This window comes from Lepidochelys olivacea, assembly GCF_965140295.1.
Source record: "Lepidochelys olivacea isolate rLepOli2 genome assembly, chromosome: 16".
NCBI lineage: Eukaryota > Metazoa > Chordata > Testudines > Cheloniidae > Lepidochelys > Lepidochelys olivacea.
Genome location: NC_140426.1, coordinates 17,283,707 through 17,304,880, shown reverse-complemented (window position 1 = coordinate 17,304,880; position 21,174 = coordinate 17,283,707). Strand labels below are relative to the sequence as shown.

Below are 21,174 nucleotides of genomic sequence, written 5' to 3'. Positions count from 1 at the left end.
GAGGGGTTTTTTTGAGGGGGGAATGTCTCTGCCCTTCCTGCCCCTGTTCCTCGCCCCTGAGTGGGCCCAGCCACTGCAGACAGTCCCCTCTGGCTGGTGGGGGAGCGGCAAGCGCGGGTGCTGGGGAGGTCGGCCTCATCTAGTTCTCTGTGGCCAGAAGGACCGCAGCAGGAGACAGGGCCTAGAGAGAGGGTAGGGTGTGTGGGCGGGGAAGGGATGAGGGAAACTGAGGGCTCCTGTGGGGATGCAGAGGCCTCTGTCCCCTGGAAAGGATGAAGAACCTCACTCTCCCCACTCCTGTCTGCGCTGGTGGGTGCAGATGGATGCAGATGAATATCACCCCCCAGCCTAAATCAGTGGCAGGCTCCGAGTTTGCCAGGAAAGTGGCTCCCCGGTTTCAGCCCCCGGCCACCTTTCCCTGCAACACTTGCCTGCTGAAACTGCTGAGCCCTCTGCAGCTCCGTGAGTGGCGCGGCCATCAGAGAGTCTCGCGCATCCAGGACCATGCGCTCTTTCACCTCCACCCCCTGCTCCAGCTCCATCACCTCCCGAGTCAGGGCTCCGGTCTGCACCACTAGGGAGCGCTGTGGGATCAGGCACCAAAACAGCTTGGTCAGAAAGCAGATGCTGTCGGGAGGGGGCATCTCCCATTGCTCCAAGCCCCCAGCATCCGAGAGGCAGGGAATGAGCTCAGAGGAAGTATCTAGTGGTCAGAGCATAGGACAGTGAGTCAAGAGACCTGGGCTCTGTTCCTGGCTTAAAGTGGGGATAATATTCAGCCTCCCCAAAAGGCCCTTAGAGGCAGGCGAGATCTGAGCTGCTGCTGCACTCGGCACCATTCTCAGGCTAGGAGCTGCTCCCTTCCCTTCCCTGCCAGCCAGCGCCTGTGGATGGAGAAAGGCCGTGCTAGCCACACTATGGTCACGCCCATGGCCACACCAGAGGTGGCTCAGACTGTCCCCTGGCTGGCTCAGCACAAAGGCAGAGAACTAAGCTGGCTGGTCTAGTGGGAAGGAGCTGGATGGAACTCAAGAGGCCTGGGTTCAATTCCCAGCTCAGCCACAGGGTCTCTGGATGACCTTAGGCAAGTGTCTTCATCTCTCCTGTGCCTCAACTCCCACCGTGCCTTACAGGGGTGTGAGGATACAATCCAGGCACAAGTGGGAGGTATCCAGATACCATAGTGATGTGGGGGGGACAAGTACCTAGACAGATGACTCGGCCATGGAGCCTGAATCTCCTTTCCACCCTAGAGGGGCCCTGCTGGGCTGGGACTGGGCACACTGCTGGCTGGGACCCATCTGAGTCTCCAGCATGACTCCCCAGCCCTGCAGTTGTTAGCATGTGCAAGCACTAAGGGCTGCCCACCAGCTCTGGAGCGTCGAGGTTCTTTGCCATGTCTGCATTAGCTTGGTGGATGGATACAAAGGTTCTCTTGGCCTCAGCTGCCACCTCCAGCACGCCAGCAGCCAGCTCCTCTTGCGCCTGCTGGATTTCCAGGTACCTAAACAGAAGGGGCACAAGACAAACCTGTGATCTCGCAGGAGGAAAGGGGCCTGGGCTGCTCACTGCAGGAGCGTCTTCTGCTGGCAAAAGGACACAGTGAGCTGGCAGTTGGCCAGGCATGCAGGGCTCAGGGGATTGCTGGTGTAGGGAGTCCCCTGTAGCCTGCGGGTTTGAGGCTGGTCCAGACTGATCGTGATCTGGGAACCAGCACTACCCGATGGCACTTTGGTGGCTTGTGTGCAATGATTTTGGTGGGTCTCAGCCCAGGTGTTCACAGCACAAAACCACCACAACCAACCCCCTTGTTGGCAGGCTTGGCAAAGAGGCCAAGGACTGAATGGGCCATGCAGACAACTCCCCTCTTGCCCCTAGTGGGGGTCCCTGCCAGCTGGGGTTGAGGCACATTGGCAGGGCATCGTGGGGAAGGGGCTCCTGTGCCACACTCCCATAGGCACCCTGCTGTTCTCATACCGGTCTTCCAGCTCTCTCTTGAGCCCCAGGCTAGCGTTGTCCTCCAGGATGCTCTGCAGGAGAGCGTAGCTGGTGTTGGAAGCGAGCAGGGCTCTCCTGGCCACAGACTCCAGCTGAGCTGCTGCGTCCTCGTGACTGCAGAGAGGACCCCCCACCCGAGAGATGCTATCAGAGGTGAGCCCTGAGGTTATGCTCCAGAAGCAGAGCGTAGATGGGATCTAACCTTGTGCTGTCAGTCTGGCCAGAGCTCGCTGTCTCAGGCAACAGAACGAGATCGAGTCGGATGAATCGCCACCACTCACCCGATGCCCGCAGCGGGAACGGAACGATTCCAGCCAGAACACACGAGGCAGAATGGCATCCAGCTCCCAGCTCCAGAGCCGCACGGTGCCTGTTGGGCTCCTTGCTCCAGTCGTTGGAGCCCAGAAGGCGGGCAGGTGGCATGACCACCCCTCACCTGCACCTCTCTGCTCTCTAACAGAGGACACCGTGATCCAGAGCATGCCGGTGTCACCGCACGGTCCGTGCACTTGGCTGGTTACTGAGAACTCTCCCAGCACGGGGTGCTTTAGAGCACACGGGACAAGCTCAGGCACCTGTCCCAAGACCTTCCCTCTGCCTCAGGCACAACACATGGGTCAGCAGACCAGGGGGCATGAGGATGGTCAGTGAGCTGCTCAGAGCAGGGGATCCACAAGAGGCCTGGCTTTAAGGATGGAGGTTCAAGGAGGGGGGAGGGGGAGAGTTGCTTCCAAGAGTGAGGGGGAGCCTGAAAGTGGGAGGAGGAGGAGGAAGAGGAGGAAGAGAGGGAACGACCGCAGAGAGATAGGCCGGGGCAGAGCCTTGGAGAGAAAACAAGGTGCCCAGAGCAGGGAAGCAGGGCTGGCTCCAGCTTTTATGCCGCTCCAAGCGGCAAAGGGAAAAAAAAACAAAAAAACCAAGCTGGTTGAGCTGCCGCTGAAGTGCCGCCGAAGAGGAAGAGAGGGACTGAATTGGCGCCAGAGACCCGGACGGGCCGCCCCTTTCTATTGCCTGCCCCAGGCACCTGCTCCCTTCGCTGGGGCCTGGAGCCGGCCCTGCAGGGAAGCCAGCGAGAGGATTGGAGGAGGAGGAGGTGTCAGAGTGAGGCGAACCCGTATTGCACAGACTGTGGGAGATGTGCCCGTGTGCACACGCAGGCATGCATGGGTGTGAATCTGGGTGTGCATCTATGTGCACGCATGTCCAAAGCGCGGTACCTGGCAGCCAGCGCCCGGGACTCCAGCGCGAGGCGACTCCAGTTGGTGGGCTGCTGGGAAATTTCATGAGGAATGACCTTAAAAAAACCAAACATATAAAACAACATGAATGTGAAACCCCAGGGTTCAGCCCCCGGGACCCCTCTGCGGGAACAGCGCAGGGCTGGGCAGACTCCTTCCATGTCACATTCTGGGTGAGTCTCACCGGATGGTTCTGAACGCACCTTTCTAGGGCTCTCCCCAGCCTTTCCTGGTGGGAAGAACAATCCCCCACACCCCCAACTCTGCCACCAGGATCTCATGGGGGTGGCAGAGTCACTGAACGGATTTCCCCTGGATTAGAAAGAGAGCAAAGGAAGAAATCTCACCCTGGGGGCATTGCACCTGGAGGGCTGCAAGGTTGAAAGGTCACCAAGGGGAGTGGGGGAGCGCTGTGCTTGCCTATTGGTGCTGCTCCTTCACCCGGAGGAGCAGGTCACTGATTCAGGTCCTACTACCCCCTGCGAGCATGGCCCCTGCCAGGCCGGGGATGGGAAAGTAACAAGGGACCTTCCCTGATGGGGCAGCAGTACCAGCCCCTAGCGCAGCTCAGAGCCATTTTGTGCCGCGGGAGAGGGATTGAGAGAAGCCCAGCGTGCTGGGCTTGAGCCAGGCACCGTTGTCGCTAGCGTAGCCGCAGCCTGCTGGATCTCCCGCTGCGCGGACCGCAGCACGGTGCTGATTTCTGACAGGAGGATGCAGGTTTTCTCGTCGCCGCCAGTGGGGCAGCCCACGGTCCCGCTGACGTTCCTCAGCCGACCCCACGTGGTGCCCACGGAGCCCTCCAGCTGGGCAAGCTGCTCCAGGAACACCGCCTTGGCATCTGCAAGCAGCACAGCGAGAGCGCTCCTGCAGCCATCACCCCTTCCCTTGGGGGGCGGGGGGAAACCTGTGGTGTCGCATTGCTGTCTCCTGCCCAGGGGTGGGGAGTGGCACTCCGGCCCGTGCTCACACCTGTGTGTGTCTACATGGCAAGCAGGACGTCTTCCCCAGCCTAACAGGTTCCAGTGCCGGGGGGCTCTGATGATAGACAGATGGATTCCTCCACTACACCTAAGTCCACCCTCTTGAGCCCTCCTTAACAATTCCTCTCCCCGGGCAACACCCAAATACCTGTAGCCATTAATCAAGCGCCTCTCTCCTCCCCGCACTGAGCCGTTGCTGAGCCCAGCTCTGGACATTTATCCTGCGGGTCCCTCCACCCAACTCATCCTCTTCTCTGAGCCCCTCCAGTTTGTCAGTATCCGCCTGGTAACGTGATGCCCACAGCTGCGGCACAGCCGTGCGGGACAAGATCTTTAAGGCCGCTCAGGGGCAGGTTCCCAAGGCTCAGCACCCACAACTGCGGCCAGATTTCCACGCGTGCTCCGCACCCAGCGGCCCTGCCATGACACCGGCAGATCGATTTCCAACAGAGGGCTCAGCCCTCAACATGCACCCAGTGCACCGAGCTCTTGTGCAAAGGTCCCACTGACTCCAGCGCCTGATGGGGAACGGCGTTTTTCTCTGCTCTGGCCCCCGCTGACTGGAGGAACACTGGCATCCCCGCTGTCCACAAGGGAAGCGTGCCTCTGTACTGCGCGGCTGGCACCCATGTTGCTCCCTAGCGACTCCCTCGGGCCACGTGAATGCATGGCGGAACCAGGCTCTGGAGGGAGCCCCGTCCACGTGGCCCTTACGCTGCCTTCATCCCCGTCGCCCCCGAGCGCCGTGGAGAGTAACCGATGTGCACTGCTCCTCTCCCAGGGCCCTCCCTGCACTGACCCCAGGAGATGAGCCTCCCCTGCCTCTGCCCCCCCTACCTAGCAGCTGGTCTCCTCGGGGCTCCTCTCCTAGCTCTGGGTAATGGGTCCGGGGGCTGCTGCAGTCTGGTTTCTGCAGCCACGCCTCCATCTGCTGCAGCTTGGCCTTCAGCTTGTCAGCCTGCAAGGGCAATGGGGTGTTTCAGAGAGGACGGCTTGAGAGGCAGCCTATAGGGCCAAGGAAGAGTGATGTGTGGGCCGGGATAGGGTGGTGCTTTGGGCCAGGCTGAGCAGGGCGGTATATAGGACAGAGCAACATATAGGCAAATATAGGGTAGGCGTATAGGGCCAGGGCAAGGTAGGGTAAAGGGCTGTGGCCCGCAAAGTGATGGCACTTGGGAGAGGGCACAGCACATGGGGGTGGGGGAACGGCAGTGTGAGGGATGGGGCGGGGCCCATGAGAAAGAGGGAGTAAGTGCCGCTCCATGAGTACGAAGAGCGGTCAGGGTGGGTCAGGGGTGCGTGGGGCGAAGGGGATTCTAGGCAGGCCTGGGCAGAGAAAGCAGGGGGCTCTGAGGCAGGGGAGGATCAGCACAGTCAAGGAGGCAGGGGACGGGGGTCAGATTCGTAATGGTCCAGGCCAGGAGGGTCCATTCTAGTCTGACCTGCTGCATACCACAGGCCATAGCATTCCATCCAGACACCCGGTACTGACCCCTGAGGGGAGCGGGGTGCCCGGGGTGCTGCTAAAGGGCCTGGACAGGCAGGGGGACCGAAGCCGCGCTGGCCCTGGAGGAAGCCTGCGAGGAGGGGGCAGCTCCTGGCTCTGTAATCCCCTTGACAGGGGGTGTGGCGGGAGGGAGGGCGGGTGCCGTACCTCGTCCTTCACCAGGCCATAGCAGACGGGACACTCCTGGCACAGAGTCCGCTCCGGGGCGTAGAAGAAGTTCACCTCGCACTGATCGCACTTGTAGCCCACAAAGCCCCTCGTGCAGATGCACGTGCTGTTCTCGTGGCACTGGGGGGTGACGGCACCCAGCGGGGAGCAGTTGCAGGCTGCACACAAGGGACAGCGGGGTCAGAGGACAGCAGCTGGCGTGAGCCAGACCTAGGCGACCCAAGGTAAGGAGGGGCGCTGCATCCCTGGCAGGGTCCAAGTCCGTCCATGGACTGGAGCCATGACCGGTCAGCCCAGCGGCTAAGGCATAGACCCTGATCTCCAGAATAATGCCAACGGGAAGGAGTAGCTTCACTGAATCCAGAGCAATCACTCCAGATTTGCACTAGCGCAATCAAAATCAGAGCCTGGCCCACGGAGGAGAACGCACGGCTGACTGCCCTTCTCTAGAGCCTCTTCTCCCAGCCTCTCCAAGAGCTCCAGACACGAGCCCTGGACGGCCTGGAGAAGCAGGCCAGACGCTGACCTCCATTGCTCAGCAAGGGTCACGGGCGCACCAAGAGGTGCAGGACTTGCCGAGAGTCACACTGCAAGTCCAGGACAAGTCTGGGAAGAGAACCCAGGAGCCGAGTCTTCCAGGCTCCTGCCCCGACCGGGAGACCCTGCTGCCCCCTTTGTGTTAGAAAGAAGGGGACTGAACTATTCAGTTACTGGGCCAGGAATGCTGTGAGGAGAGGGAATGATCAGTGGACATGGCAAGACCCAGGCATGGTGCAGTTTTCACCACAGCAGCCCGCCCCCTGTGCCAGTCCTGGGTCCTGCACCAATACCATAAGCCATCAGTGATATGGGAGAGAAACGGAGTGACATGACCTCTCTTGAGAAGCTGCTCCTCCTTGCTGTTACCTCGGCAGCCCTTGACCGAGAACCCAAAGAAGCTAGGCTGGCATCGATCACACGACTGTCCTTCTACACCGGGCTGGCAGGGGCACTGCCCTGTGAGCGGGTTGCACTGGCTGTCCTGGGATCCCACCAGGTGACACTCACAGCTGGGACAAAGGCAAAGGAAGGTGTTGAGTGCAGACAAACCTTCGGCCCAGCCACCACCGGGCACCAAGGGCCCAGCCGGATGGGAACAGGCACAAGGTCAGCTGCAGTGTGTGCCCAGCACTGTGTTAACACCTGGGTGCTGGGGGCATCCCCAGCCACCACTAGGACAGAGCGAGTCCCAGGTGACACGTGCAGGGCCGGAGGGTGGGGGGAGCTTTGGTTCAAGATCAGAGCTTCCCATGCAGCGACTAGGTGACGTGAGGCTGAAGGCTGGGTCCGTTGACCCATGGGGAGGCTTTGCCGTTGCCTTCAGTGGGCACCGGACCTCATGCTGCGGCTCTAGAATTACGGGGGACCTGGTGCTGGGACCTGGGCAAGGGTCTGGCTCCTGCAGCTGCGCCACACAGTAAATACAGAGTGCAGGGAGCCTTGTTAACCCGTCACCAGCCGCTGGGTCCCTCTCCTGTGGGGGGATCCCCTGTGGTCCAGGGCAGTGATACTCAGAGACCATCTTCCCCAGTGCGCTGACAAGGGCTCCATCTCCACCTACCTCTTGCATCCAGTCCCTGGTTGCAGGTCATAATGTCCCGGCTGGCAGCGGCTGCAGTCTCGCCCAGTCACGTGAGGGAGGCAGGTGCACTGACCAGTAAGGGGATCGCAGGCCTCCAGCCTCTGGGCCGAACCGACAGGGTTACACTCACAGGCTAGGGGGAGAAAACACTGGCTATTAACCTGGAGCAGGCAGACTTGAGCCGGGGACTGGGAATTAGGACACCTGGGTTCTATCCCCAGCTCTGCCCCTGACTTGCTGCATGACTTTTGGACAGTCCCTTCACCCGCCTGTACCTCAGTTTCCCCACCTAGAAAACCAAGGAACTCTAAAGGGGGTGGAAGGCTTCACACACTACCCCTTGCCCATCTCTTCGGGAAGCCGGGGTGGCCAGCGGGGCAAAGCTTTATAATCATAGAGCCCAAGGCAGGTCTGGTCACACAGGGATGCAATTCCATTAACTCAGCCCCCCGCTCTAACCCCTCAACAGCACTGCCCACCCCCCACACTCCCCCGCCAGCCCACACTCCACGCTTTACTGGTTTACCCTGGTACTACCACTGGCCAAATCCAGCCCTGTAGTTGATGGGGTGCAGATTCTTTTCCCCTCCACGGCAGCGGTGCCCGTTTACGCTGGGGGCGAACGGGGCCCCATGCCCCCGTGAAGTGGAATCTGATAAGCAGAAGGCCGCGTCCAGGGAGGGGGAAGCCCTGGAGGGCCAGGGGTGAGCGAGGGGATCCGTACTCACGGGCACACTTTCTGGCGGGGCTCCGAGCCAGCGCACTCCCGTAGAAGCCCTCCCTGCACTTTTCACAGTGCTCTCCTGACGTGTTGTACAGGCACCTCAGGCATTGGCCGGAGTCGGGGTCACAGTTGCCCACAGCATTGGAGTCCACGTTACCGTTGCACTGGCAGGGGCTGCAAGGGTGGGCCGGGCCGTTCCTCCCCAAGGGATCTCCAAAAAACCCATCGTCACAGAGCTCACAGCGTCTTCCTGGAGAGGGTGAGCAATGGGAGTGGAGGGACGGGACGACACCGTGTGTGGGGAGTTTGCCAGCGAACCCACCCCTCCCCTCCCCAACCAGAACCGCTTCCCCCACCCCATCTCGACCCCTTACCTCTCTGCCCCCGGGGGCAATGGGTGCACACCAGCTCCCCGCTCTCCGGGATCGCCATGCAAGGTGACTGGCCGGGGCACGGGCATGGCTGGCAGTCGTCGAAGTGCCCCACGAAGGGGTTGCCGTGAAAGCCAAGGGCGCAGCGCTCGCAGGATGGGCCCTCGGTGTGATGGAGGCACTGGCAGTGCCCTGCAGGGGACAGAGCAGAAAGACCACCCACCCCAGGCTGGAGAGCCTGAAGTCAGGATGCAAAAAACCCAGGCCCCTGCCTGGGCCAGGGATCACCCCCTCATGCTCCTGGGATAAGGTCTGCTCGAAGCTACCCCAGTGTGACCCCACTGAGGACAGCAGGGGGTAGCACTGGGGTGGAGTCAGACATCACCCACGGCATGGGCTGAGTTGGATCCTCTGGTCCTAGAAAACCCCTGAAGTATTTTCCCCAGCCCATCCCTGCAGTGGATAGACTGTGCATCCCGCCCTATCCTCTCAACAAGCTGGTTTAGTTGGGATGGGCGAGGTCCCTCAGGACGTGTCTACACTGCAATTCAAAACCCGCAGCTGGCCTGTGCTGGCTGATTTGGGCTAAGGGGCTGTTTTATTGCAGTGTAGATATTGGGGCTTGGGCTGGTGCCCAAATTCTAGGACCCTGAGAGGTGGGAGGGCCCCAGAGCTCAGGCTCCAGCCCAAGCCCAAATGTCTACCCCACAATTGAATGGCCCCTTAGCCCGAACCCTGCAAGGTTGAATCAGCTGACCCGGGCTAGCCGCAGGTGTCTAATTGCAGCATAGACATGCCTCCGTTCATCCCTTCCTCACCAATATCCCACCTTAGTGCCCAGTCTCTGGCCATCCAGGCTGCACACCAGTTTGACAGTGAGCATGGCATTGCCTCTGCTCAAGCCCAGGGCTTGCCACAGCACCTGCTTCCCATGTCAGCCATGGGTGGGTGCCTCTGCCTTCCGCTTGCTGAGCCACCCTCGGCTCTGACCTCAGCAGAAAATTTCTCTCACGTCCTAAAAGGTGAGCCCCCACAGGCCAAGCTCTATTAGTCACCCCTGCGCTGGATCAATATACCAGCCCCTCGGCCAGCCCACCCCATCTGCCCATCCCACCACTGCATGCTCACTACCTAGCCAAACTTTTGTAGCGCTCCAGTGTTCCTTGCCTTGCCCCCTGTACCCTTCCAATGACTCTGGCTCCCCAGTTGCCCAACCCACGACCCATTCCTGCTCACCCAACTGTCCCTCCAGTCATCCCTAGGGGCAATAGCTAAGCTACCGCTGCAAACCTTTACATTCAGGGATCCCTTTCAACTCATGCTCCAGGTTCTACATTGGATTTATTCCTGGTGTCACCATCCAGACACAGAGGAACAAATCCATCCCTGGAGCAAACCCCAAGACGTCAATGGAGCTGCAGCAGAGATGAATCAGGAGGAACCCCAGTGAAGTCAAACAGAGTTACACCCGGAGGAGAGAAGAGTCAGGCCTCAGTTCCAGGTTGGTGGAATTGCTAGTTAGAATGCGTCTGAGCCAAATTTCAACCTCCCCAGAGTCTGGACCCAGGGTTTTCACTGGGCCCTTTGGAGAGATGGGGCCCGCTGCAAAATTTCAATCACATCCAGGTTTGGATTTGATTGAATCAGCTCCCCACAACAATAGGGGTGTGCTTGTGTGTTTTCCTTTCTACAATTTATGGGCCAAATCCTGCAGTCCTTGCTCAGGCAAGAAACACTGATTGGCTTCCATGGAATAAGGCCTGAGTAATACAAGCAGAATTTGAAAGAGACATGGCAGCCCAGCTCTCCATGGGTCACTCGACCGTCAGGCTGGACGCCCAGTGAATTCTCAATATTAAAAATCTGTCCGAGTCTGAAATCATTGACGTGTTTCTCCAAGATGGTGCAAGATGTGTCCAAACCCATGCACCGTTTGCATCATGCAACACACAAGGAACCGGTCCGGAACCCGCAGATGAGTGTAACTTCCTCGTGTGACCCAAGCCAGGGAGTCACAGGTTGAGGAAGCAAGCAGGGGACATGGGGAAACTCTGAATCCCTCCCACTTTGGCTGGAGCCCTTCTGCCTCCATCAATCAGTCCAATTCACTGGAGAGAGAGCGAGCACAGAGAGTCCCATGATGATTTCGTCATGCAATTGGAAAGATCAGATCATCCTAGGCAAGCTAGCCTGTGGGAAAGGTTTCTGGGAAAATTTCCCAAGGGCATGGAGTCAGCTTAACACATGGGGGACACACGACAATGAGGGGGAAGAGGGTGCGCTGAGGGGCCTGAGGGACTCAGAGGTCCCTGGGAAGAGCACACATGGGGCAGTTTGGAGCGCAACGGGTGAAGCTGCGAAATGCGTCGGACACGACGGGGAGAGAAGGAATTGAAAGAGAAACGGGGAGGGAGAGAGAAGGGTGGCAAATTAATGAAGGGATGCCTGTATGATGGATGGGCGGCTTGATTGTCAGAATGAAGGCCAAAAGATCAAAGGTGGAATTTCACCCAGGAATCATATTAAACTGGAGACATCCAGACACCGCACTCCACAACAAAAGAGGGAGAGAAGCTGCAGAACATTGTAATATTTCTGTCTGGCACGGCAGAGGAGCATGTTAAAAACTGCTCTTTAAAGTACTCTCTGTCCCAGCCATAAACAATTCCTCATTCATGCAACACAGATGTTACAATGCCAGGGCCAGAACACCAGCAAGACACGGGCGGTGGGGTGGGGGTGAGGGGTGTCCTGTTAGTAGTGACACTGGGCCCTGGGTTTCTTCAGTTGAGTAACAAGTAAATCATCATTTCCAAGTCCCTTTGACGGGACTATGTTGAACTGAGCTCCATTAGGGCCTGCCACGGCATTAGCCGGGGAATGTCGAGAGGAGGACTCATGGACAGACTGAGCTCTGTGTGACATGGACAGTATGTTATTGGGTAGCAGATATGCCAGGTGCCCATGTCTGAGCTATACCTGACCAGGGGAGCACATCATGTACTGTGCCTGTCTAATTATACATGCTCAGGATGGCTCAGCTGTGTGTCACAGGCCCTATACTGCTAGTACCACTTTAGCTTATGGTCTGTGCTTTTTGGACCTGGATGCTGTCCTTGCTGTCACCATAATGTTCACAATGTTACACACTGACAGCTGCAAGGTCACAGGTGGCCATGGAGTTATGTTATATTATTTCATACAATCAGATGGGCCCGATTCTGCCTTACTCCCTGAGTAAAGCAGCCGCTCTGCAGTCAATGAGACAACTTGATGAGCAAAATACTACTCAGTGTGAATCAGGACAGCACGGGAGTGTCCCTGCAGCTCCTTTCACAGCTGCGTGCTGTGCAGAGCACACACTGTGACCCCGCTACTGCGGCACAGGCTGGGGTTAAACGTGGCAGCTGAACCAACGGAGCACATTGGCGACAGTCGAGGGCAGGCAGTGAAGAACAAAGCCGTGTCCAATGGGAACAGCATGAGGAATCTGCAGACAGCAGATGCAGTCACCCCAGCTGAACTTTTGGTCTGGATACCGGAGTGCTCATGTGATGCCATGAGCCAGCAGATTTTCCCCACTGACAGAGAAACCCAGAGGTTTTCCCTGGAGGAGGAGCTCATAGCAGGGAGTCTCTGCCGTTTGCCATTCATTTGAAGTTGGCAGCCTTTGCAGATCTGGTTTTGGTTACATCTATGTAGCACTACTCCATGTGTATCTGTTTGCTTTCCCCCCTAGCCCAGAACCTCGGGAGATGTAGTATCAGACCTGTGATCTCATGCTCCTCTAGTGAGGAAACATGGCTGCCTAGGACAGACCACACATAACCCACCCTACTTGGGAGGACTGTGTGATTTGAACCCTTGGACCCACAGAGCTGAAGGTAAGAGTCTCTCCCACTTGAGCTAAAGGACTAGGTCTCCTCCTGTGCTGCTACAGCAATCTTTTATATAGACCAGCCACTGGAGGGAGACAACCCCATCCCCACACACTCTCCTAATGTGGGTTACATACGAACATGTCTCCCTCTAGTAGCCGTAGCCTGCAGAGACTACAAGACCTAACCTAAGCTCCCTGTAAGCTGCATGGGTGGGCAACTGCCCAGCGGGCTATCAAGTGCCGCACAGTTCAGGTGTCCCTCCGCCCAGTGCCGCGTGCTGCTCCTGCCCTCTGCCTTGGAGCTGCTCCCGGAAGCCTCCTGCTTGCTGTGCAAAGCAAGGAGAGGGGAAAAGGGTGCTGATGTCAGGGTGTCCCCCTCACCCCAGCCCTGTACTCCATCTCCACAGAGCGTACGACAGGGGGCACACGACAGGGCTCAGGAGGGAGGGAGCTTGCTGGCAACTCCTGCTGTGTCTGAACTTGCTGATCTACTTAAAAGGGCAGCATACTTAAAGTGGAGGTCAACTTACTTAAAGGGGCAATATGCGTTTCTGTCTCTGTCACACGCACACTCTGTCCTTCACACTCACTTCCCAACACATATTTGTATGGTGGTTGTTGTTACTTTTGGATACTTCTTTCAAAGTGTGTTATTTTAGTTTTTTGACGGGTCTATGCATTTCATAATTTTTATTTCTCTCTTACGCTTAAATTGAATTATTTGAATAGTGAGTTCTAAAATGCCTAACCTGTCCTGGCTGGAGTAATTATCCCTATAGTAACTTTTTAAAAATATAGATTATATCTAGATTTTTGGTTTCTACTGGTGGTGCACATCCACACATTACCTCGAAATGGTGCACATAACAAAATTCATTCTGCACATGGATGGAAAAAATTAGAGGGAACACTGGACCTAACAATGGGTGTGAAAATTTCACTGGTTACTGGTAGAGCATTTTGTGTATAAAACCCTGTAATAGTGTAGTTACATTGCAACTGCTGATCATGGTACATGCAGTCTATGTTCCACCTCCAGATAGCTTCTTCCCTTCACTTACCCTGCCTCCTTCACTAAAGCCTGTTGCTTCTTCCCCTTCATATCCATCTTATGCTCACTGATAAATCCTTTGTCCATGTGCTCATCCACTTGCAACGCAAGTGCGGTAGCCTTCTCCTGCCTGGCTTCCTTACCTCTTACTTCTGCCACTCCAGTCTGCCCCCAACACCCTGCCAAGGTCATCTTCATCTCCTCAAGATCTGCCCACCTCACTCTTCCTCCTTCAATCATTCCATTGGCCTCCTGCCTCTTCATGCATTACATTCAAACTCCCCATCCAGGCCCCTGTAACGTTTCCACTGACACCTCTGCTTTTCCTTCCTACTTACATTCATAAAATGCCATGCACATCTGTGGTGGTAGATGCATGCATGATTATTATTACCGTGAGGCAGTTATTTTTGTCTCTGAAATGACTGTATTATGAAACCACCCCCCTGAAATTTACATGGCAATAACCTGAGATGCTGGGTACTGTAACTTCAAGTGTAATTCCCAACCTTCTTTGGGAAGGATGCAGATTTATTATCTATTTACAGCCTAACTGCACAGTAATTATATGGATAAATGGAGGCTGTGAAATGAACTGATGCCATGAAGGTCTCTAGAAGAGGAAGGAGAGAGATCGTGTGATGGTAAAAGCAAATCACTAACAGAAAGCAGGGCATCCAAACCTGTGTCAGGGTCACAGCTGCCATGCTGGTTACAAGTACAGGGGATGCAGCTGGTGAAGGGCCCGCTCAATGGAATCTCTCTCTTGTAGCCTGGAGCGCAAGATTCGCAGAACTGCCCGGTGTACCCCTGTGGGCAGATGCACTCCTCCACCCACTGAGCAGGCAGGGAATGACCTGGGCGAGCAGAGGTGAGCTGGACCTCACTCAGGGAGACTCTACCTGTGGAAGGGAAAAACAGAAGTTACGATGGGCGAATATAACCCGCGCAGAGACAATGGACCCATCAATCCAGTCTCTCTAGCATCCCTTCCAGGATGGGCCGTCAAAAGGGATCAGAGCACTGTGCCCAACTCCAGCGCCTTCCATGTAAGGATCTCAAAGCATTTTACAAAATACTCTCAGGGCATGATTTTCACACATGACTAGTGATTCTGGATGCCTGATTTGAGACATCTTAGGCAAGATGTGTTTCAGAAAGTGCTGAGCACCTCTCCTCTGAAAACCAAGTCTCTTTAAGACATCTTAAGCGTGGCAGCCAAACAAGTGACGGATTGCAAATCACAAGGCAATTTGGAAAATCTTGCCCTTACTAACTAAGCCTTCTAACACCCCCACAGTATGTAAAATTGAGAGAGATCAGGGCGCCCACCACTGAAATGCAGCCACCTGAGAAGTGGAGCACAGCTGTCGCTTAACAGCTCGGGCAATCTTGCCCAAGAGTTTAGGATGGGAAGTGAAAATGCCATGTTGAGTCTGAACCTGCAGAGGGAATTTTGGGAGGCAGAATGTAACTATTACAGTTTGAATGCGGCCATGACGCTAACTGCTACAAAGAGTGCCATGGGATGGTCAGAAGGGCCCATTCGATCATCCAGGCTGACCACGAGCTGTGGGAACTATAAGCTGCAGGACTCTGCTTTATGTCTCATACACAGAAACAGTAACTCCAGCCGCACAATGCCCCTAGCATCAGACCACCCCAGTTCAGAGAGAGGGACGCTGCTTACTGAATCCCTGAGACCACGAGGTGTCTCGGGAAGGTCTCCCATCCGAGTAACCCCCTAACCCAACCCTGCTTAGTGTCAGATCACAGCCCACGCTGATCAGAGAACAGATTCCCACGATGCCACCTGCCTCCTGCAACTCAGAGGGAGACTCCATCCTCAGACTCAGGGCCACAGGTACAGTGGGGCGGGTCTCTGAACCTCAAGACCTTGGCCAAAGAACACCCGGTCAGCAGCATTCAAAAGAGTCAAAGAGGAACCCAGTGCAGCCTCCACCTGGTGACCATGATTATTAATCATTTATATGGCAGCAGCACCCACAGGCCCCAATCAGGATCAGGGCCCCATTGTGCCAGGTGCTGTACACACGCAGCCTCTGCCCCGGAGAGCTTACAAGCTAAATCTTCTTCCCTCCCCTCGAGCCTTTGACCTCCCTGTTGCACTGCAGGGCTACCCAGTGCAGTGCCCAGCCCCAGAGCTCTCCTGTGTTCTTCGCAGGAGGAAGCCCCCAGCCTGTGGTGCCATCAGGGGATCACTTACAAGGTGTGTCACTGCTGCCAGCCTTGATCCTGAGGGCAGTCAGATTGGAGAGCAGACGCTGGAAGTTGAAGGACGACAGCGAGGGCTGCATCTCCTCCGCCTCGTGGAGCCTGTGGGAAACCAGCCCAGAAGGGAAGGGTGCGGCCTTGCTCCTTACAAGAGCTGCCCACACAAAGACAATGGGTGCCATCCTGACCTGAGGGAGGGGGCAGCAGGCACGGGAAGGGCAGCAACGAGGCAGGTGAATGTTGGGAAGTCACTAGAGGGGGCACAGACAAAGGGGCCTGGCAAGTTTGCAGGAGGAAACCCTGCTCTGTTTGTGCATTCCCAGGCCATGGAGCAAGGTACTCTGGGTGACTTAGTGGGCCTGATTCTGTTATGGCTTACGCTGGTTTAACACGGGGTAAGTGCACACTGACCGCAGCAGAATCAGTCCTGATTTGCACTGAGACCAGAACCAGGCCATGGGAAGTAGCACGGCTGAAAGGTGCTGGCCTGACAGAACAGGTCCAGCACACGGAGCACTGGTACAAACTCTCCCCACGGTGCCCTGCCAGTGGGTCTCAAACCTGCCCAGAGAGGCCACGAAGATGAGAGGGAATTCAGTCTCCATGGTCCACTCAATTGTTGGCCTCCCTGCTGGATTCAGCCAACAGAGGGGCCAGCTGAGGTGGTGATTTTAGTGAGGGAGAAGCCTGTCTGCCAGGAAGTGAGGTCAGCCAGCCTGTACCTGAAGGTGACGTTGTGCTCTCCATGGTGGGGCTGGCTTCCACGGCCTGCTGGGGCAGCATAGCTCACAGACACCACAATGCCATCTCCCTCTAAGACCAGCCGGACGGGAAATTGAGAGGATCGGCTCCCGTTCCCCTCCGCTCGGAGGAGCAGGGAGAGGAGCTGCCCATAGCTGAGGCGCTGGTCACGCAGGAACTTCTCTGGGAGGTGAAAGGAAGAGAGGAGAGTCCATGAGACACTCCCAGCCTCTGGGCCCAATCCTGCTCCCATGGATTTCAATGGCAGAACCAACTGGCCCAGACACAGGCCTGGCGCGTACAATGGATCTTGGCTCATTTCACACATAGTTCTGGGTTTCCACTGCTGTTCTAATCTGCACTGAGATTAGCACTCGGTCAACGTCAACATGCTTCCTAACAAGGGGGAATGGGAGTGTGAGAATGGCTTTAATGGCTTGGACGCTAAGGGTTCAATTCCCTCTTAGCCTTGTAACAATACTAATGGCATCATGTATTTATATAGCACCTGTCATGGCAAGGGGACCCAAAGCTCTTCACAAATAACAGTGATATTAATGCCTAGCTCTTAGGTAGCACCTTTCCTCAGTAGATATCAATATCCTTTATAATGGAGGCCAATATCATTATCCCCATGTTACAGATGGGGAAACTGAGGCACAGAGCAGGGGAATTGAGTTGCCCAAGGTCACCCAGGAAACCAGTGACAGGGCTGGGAACTGAACTAATGTCTTCTGAGTCCAGCATCCTATCCACTAGCACCCACTGCCTCCCTTACATACAAAGGAATGACTTCATCTACCACTGAAATACAGCCACCTCTGGGGTGGAACACGGCAGCTGGTACGTTGTTTTAACTGTGGATTCTTAAACACACAGTGCAGGTTTTATTGCAGCCACACAGTAACCACAGTTACAATGTAGCAGTTCAGCTGGGCATTCCCACATCGAGTACCTGGTGCTATGAACTCGGCTGGTTCCTCTCCGTCCTGCTCTAGGTAGATCTCCCCATTGGCCCAATGCAGCCGTACTTCCTTGACACCTGGAGCTTCAGCTTTCCAGCCCTCAGGCCCTTGGCAACAAATGCACACAATCAGAGCATGCAGTGGGGCATGATGGGAAATATAACATGGAGCATGCAGTCGGTACCCCCTGCAGAATAGTCATCGATTTGATCTGAGCAGATGCATCACAACAAGAACACATTTGGAAATCTAGCCCTTATTTAGATTTTTAGGGGGGCTGCATCTCAGGAATGTCTTGCCCAAATGACCCCCAAACTGGCCCATTAATACAAGCCAACAGCCCCAGGAGGCACAGCAAGTTTCAAGACAATCTGAGACAGCACACCGATTTTAGAGCACTAAAAGAATCATCCACTTCTGAACAGAAAAGCTCTGCTCAACGTGAACTATGAAAGGGCTGGCGCATGACTAGCTAACTGGGAGCTGAGCCCTTGAAAATCTGTCCTGAAACGAGCAACCCAAACGTGGCTCGATTTCCTACCACAGAAAAACACATGGTCTAAAGGCTGGCTCTATTTCAAATTTATGGAACACATGACAGGGATGTGGCAATTGGTAACATATTTTTAATACCATCAGGATAAGCTTTCATCGGATGTCATTCCACACCACCAGCTCTATGGCAGCCGTGCACAGGTCAGGTTACATTCATGGGCACGATAGCTGAGCTACCCACATGGGGAATACATGGGAATTTTTCCTCCACTGGGGCAGGAAGCCCACCCCCAGGGTGATGCTCAGTGGTTGTATTATGTATGTTTCTTGTGATGCTCAGCAGAGGGCAGAATGTCCTCACATATGCAGCACAGAGATGGGATTTGTTAGTTTCTAGTACTCCTGTTCTTTTTGCAGATACAGACTAACAGGGCTACTACTCTGAAGCCTTATAAGACATATCCTGGCTGCAGGCCCAGTGGAGATGAAGTCCTGTTTTCATGGCCTGAGCAGTACGTTCCCTCCATCAAAGCTAGGGTCATGCAGGGGCCTTTCCCCGGTGGGAATAACCCACGCTATGCACAATGTTAGGCCAAGGTTGGGAGGAGGAGGTAGGGTGACCAGATAGCAAGTTTGAAAAATCGGGATGGGGATGGGGGGGGGGGGCAATAGGTGCCTATATAAGAAACAGCCCCAAATATCAGGACTGTCCCTATAAAATTGGGACTTCTAGTCACCCTAGGAGGAGGAAGACGACATAGAAGTTCCAAAGTGTGAGCAGAACCCTTGCACCAGCTGTTCACCCCTTACTAGGAGCCATGTTTGAGAGGCAGAGAGAATCCAGAGGGAGCCAGGGGAAACCTCCTCCCACATGTTCATCTATCCCCTCCCCAAGCCAACAGAGCTTTTTCACCAGACTCTGCTCCACGGTTTTTGCGGGGAAAGGCCATTCAAACCTTTCAAAACTACCTCAGCCCCTGGCCACTGCAGGATGGTCACAGCTTTCAGTAGCAACATCTGCCATTTAGCCGGTACTTTACAGCCCATATACCGGTATCTAGGGGCCACGGCATCCACCACTTCCATGAGCTACTCTGGGGAGGAAGGTGGTAGTTATGTAATGGCCTCCCATAATGCCACGCAGCAGTTCTGGGCAGGAAGTGAAGGGGAATACTGGGTCCAGTTGAAATTGCAGGGGGAGTTTATGGTGGCAAATTTAAACTCGGCTGGTATCAGTGATTTATTTGCAGAGTGACGGGAGGCCAGAGGACCGCCCCCTCCCCCAATCTAAGCCAGACCCAAACTTTTAAAAAACCTCAGTGCAAAGCTTAGCCTCCATCCCCGGGTCTCCCTCCTCCAGCCCTGCCTCCCCTTTCCCAATGAGCAGGCCCTGGTGTTGGGGCTGGTACCTTGGCTGAAGTCAGAGCGGACGTGGTGCACCTCGTACTGGGCGGCTGCAGTGCACGCAGTCGAGTGGCCATAGCAGAAGCAGCTGGTGCAGCCTGCGGGGTTGTGGGGCTGCAGATTGAATGAGCCAGGTTGGCACCTGGATGCAGGGTGACAAAACACAGCAGTGGTGCTGAACGGGGGATGGGGCAGGCATGCACGCTTGCAGTGGGGGAACTATAGCTACTCCCCTCCTGTCTGCTCCCCAAAGCATGCAGTTGAGGAGCAACGGGTGTGTGCATAGGCAGTAGGGAGGAAAGGAGGCCGAAGAAAGGGACTTCAAATCCCAACCTCTCCCAGCAGGAGTCGCTGGAGAGAAAACGCTGCAGGGGATACCTCAAATACTGCGTTCCCAGCCTCTCTCAGCCAGCGTGGGCCCCCGGCGCGAGCAGAGCAGAGGCAGGAGGATTGCCAAGAATGGGAAAGGAGTGCGGGCTCCGGGGGATGAACCACTGCACTCCCAGCTCTTCCCAGCAGGAGGCACCACGGGGAGTGGGGGCAGAGTGCTGGCTGTGGGGAACCGGTGGCTGCTGCAGTCCTATCTTCTCCCAGCAGATGGCACAGTAGGGAGCAGCGAGCTTGCCGTTCCTCCGGTCTCCACCCCCATCTCATTGCTCCCGTGGGGACGGAGGGGTGCTGCCTCGCTCATGCCCACCCTGGAGGGAGAGACTGACCCGGCAGTGGCTGAGCTCACACTGGGCGCCCTGGCACCTGAAAGGGGGGAGGGGAGGCTTTTTCCAGCCCCCAGCCTTTTTCCAGTCCCCAGCACGGCCCGAGATGGTGCTTCGCTCACCTGTTGCACAGGTAGCCTTCCACCTTCTCCTTGCAGGAGCAGCGCCCCGAGTTGGGGTCGCAGGTCCCCACGCTGCCGGCAGGGTCGCAGGCACAGGGTCTGCAGAGGCAAAAGCCAACAACGTGAGACCAACTCCCCACTCACCCGCCTGTCAGCCCTTGGCCCTATCAGGTCAGGGCCAAGGCTGCGCTCAGGGGTGGGAAGCGGAGAGGGGCCAAGCTCCCCTGAAGTGCAGGGGAGCCAGTTCTCTCACCTGCAGCCCCCTTCGCTCAGGGAGTGGAACCCGGCCCGGCAGCGCTCACACTTCCAGCCAGTCACGCTGGCCTTGCAGTCGCAGGCCCCCGAGCTGTCACACTGGAGCCGCAGGGAGCCTGCGAGGAACCAAACCAAGAGGAAGCCGTGAGAGAGGGGCTGGCAAGAGAGGGAGACTGCTCTCCCCCCCCCCCGGCCCCCGCCACAAAGGGGAGCAAGGACTCTGCCTCGAGCACAGCGCTATGGAACCTGCGGGAGGTGGATCGGGAAGGGAGGTGCCTCCAGGAGTCATGGGCTGAGGGAAGAGCATGCTGCAATAGGTGGCAAAGAGGACAAGTCGCAGAAAAGTAGAGTGTGTGTGGGACCTGATGGAGAGAGCAGGGCGTGGCGTGGGGCAGGGTGGGAGAGACGCTCCTCGGGATGGGACATGGTTGAACATTTAAGGTTTATGGTTTTTTTAAGAGGTCTCGAACCAATCACTGAGGATGCACCTTTGTCCCTTCCCCGCAGTTAACTGGGCCCCCATTTCTGCCACAGTTAAGAGGATTTAGGCCTCTCGCTCCCTGGAGCGGGTGAGGGGGCCTAGTCTACACTCGAAAAGTTTGGCTGGGATAGCTATACCAGCATAGCTTCCCAGTGCAGACGCACTTATATGGCCAAAAAAGGCTTTTGTAGGTGCAGCTTATACCGGTTCCCGGAGTGAAAT

The 21,174-nt window shown here is 56.2% G+C and overlaps 1 protein-coding gene across 1 annotated transcript in view; it reads right to left on the bottom strand.

The window, feature by feature from the left end:
- Positions 1-21,174, bottom strand: part of LAMC3 (laminin subunit gamma 3) — a 45,150-nt gene that overhangs the window by 7,106 nt on the left and 16,870 nt on the right. The window contains exons 6-23 of the mRNA XM_084650452.1: positions 20,470-20,587; positions 20,217-20,315; positions 19,387-19,523; positions 17,473-17,589; positions 16,499-16,700; positions 15,769-15,878; positions 14,225-14,443; positions 8,614-8,802; positions 8,244-8,489; positions 7,495-7,648; positions 6,801-6,943; positions 5,874-6,052; positions 5,057-5,177; positions 3,872-4,077; positions 3,216-3,292; positions 1,978-2,112; positions 1,369-1,504; positions 432-584 (exon numbers count right to left, since the gene is read on the bottom strand). Of these exons, the coding sequence (XP_084506578.1) occupies positions 432-584; positions 1,369-1,504; positions 1,978-2,112; positions 3,216-3,292; positions 3,872-4,077; positions 5,057-5,177; positions 5,874-6,052; positions 6,801-6,943; positions 7,495-7,648; positions 8,244-8,489; positions 8,614-8,802; positions 14,225-14,443; positions 15,769-15,878; positions 16,499-16,700; positions 17,473-17,589; positions 19,387-19,523; positions 20,217-20,315; positions 20,470-20,587 (2,741 nt within the window). The remainder of the gene's footprint in view (positions 1-431; positions 585-1,368; positions 1,505-1,977; positions 2,113-3,215; positions 3,293-3,871; positions 4,078-5,056; positions 5,178-5,873; positions 6,053-6,800; positions 6,944-7,494; positions 7,649-8,243; positions 8,490-8,613; positions 8,803-14,224; positions 14,444-15,768; positions 15,879-16,498; positions 16,701-17,472; positions 17,590-19,386; positions 19,524-20,216; positions 20,316-20,469; positions 20,588-21,174) is intronic.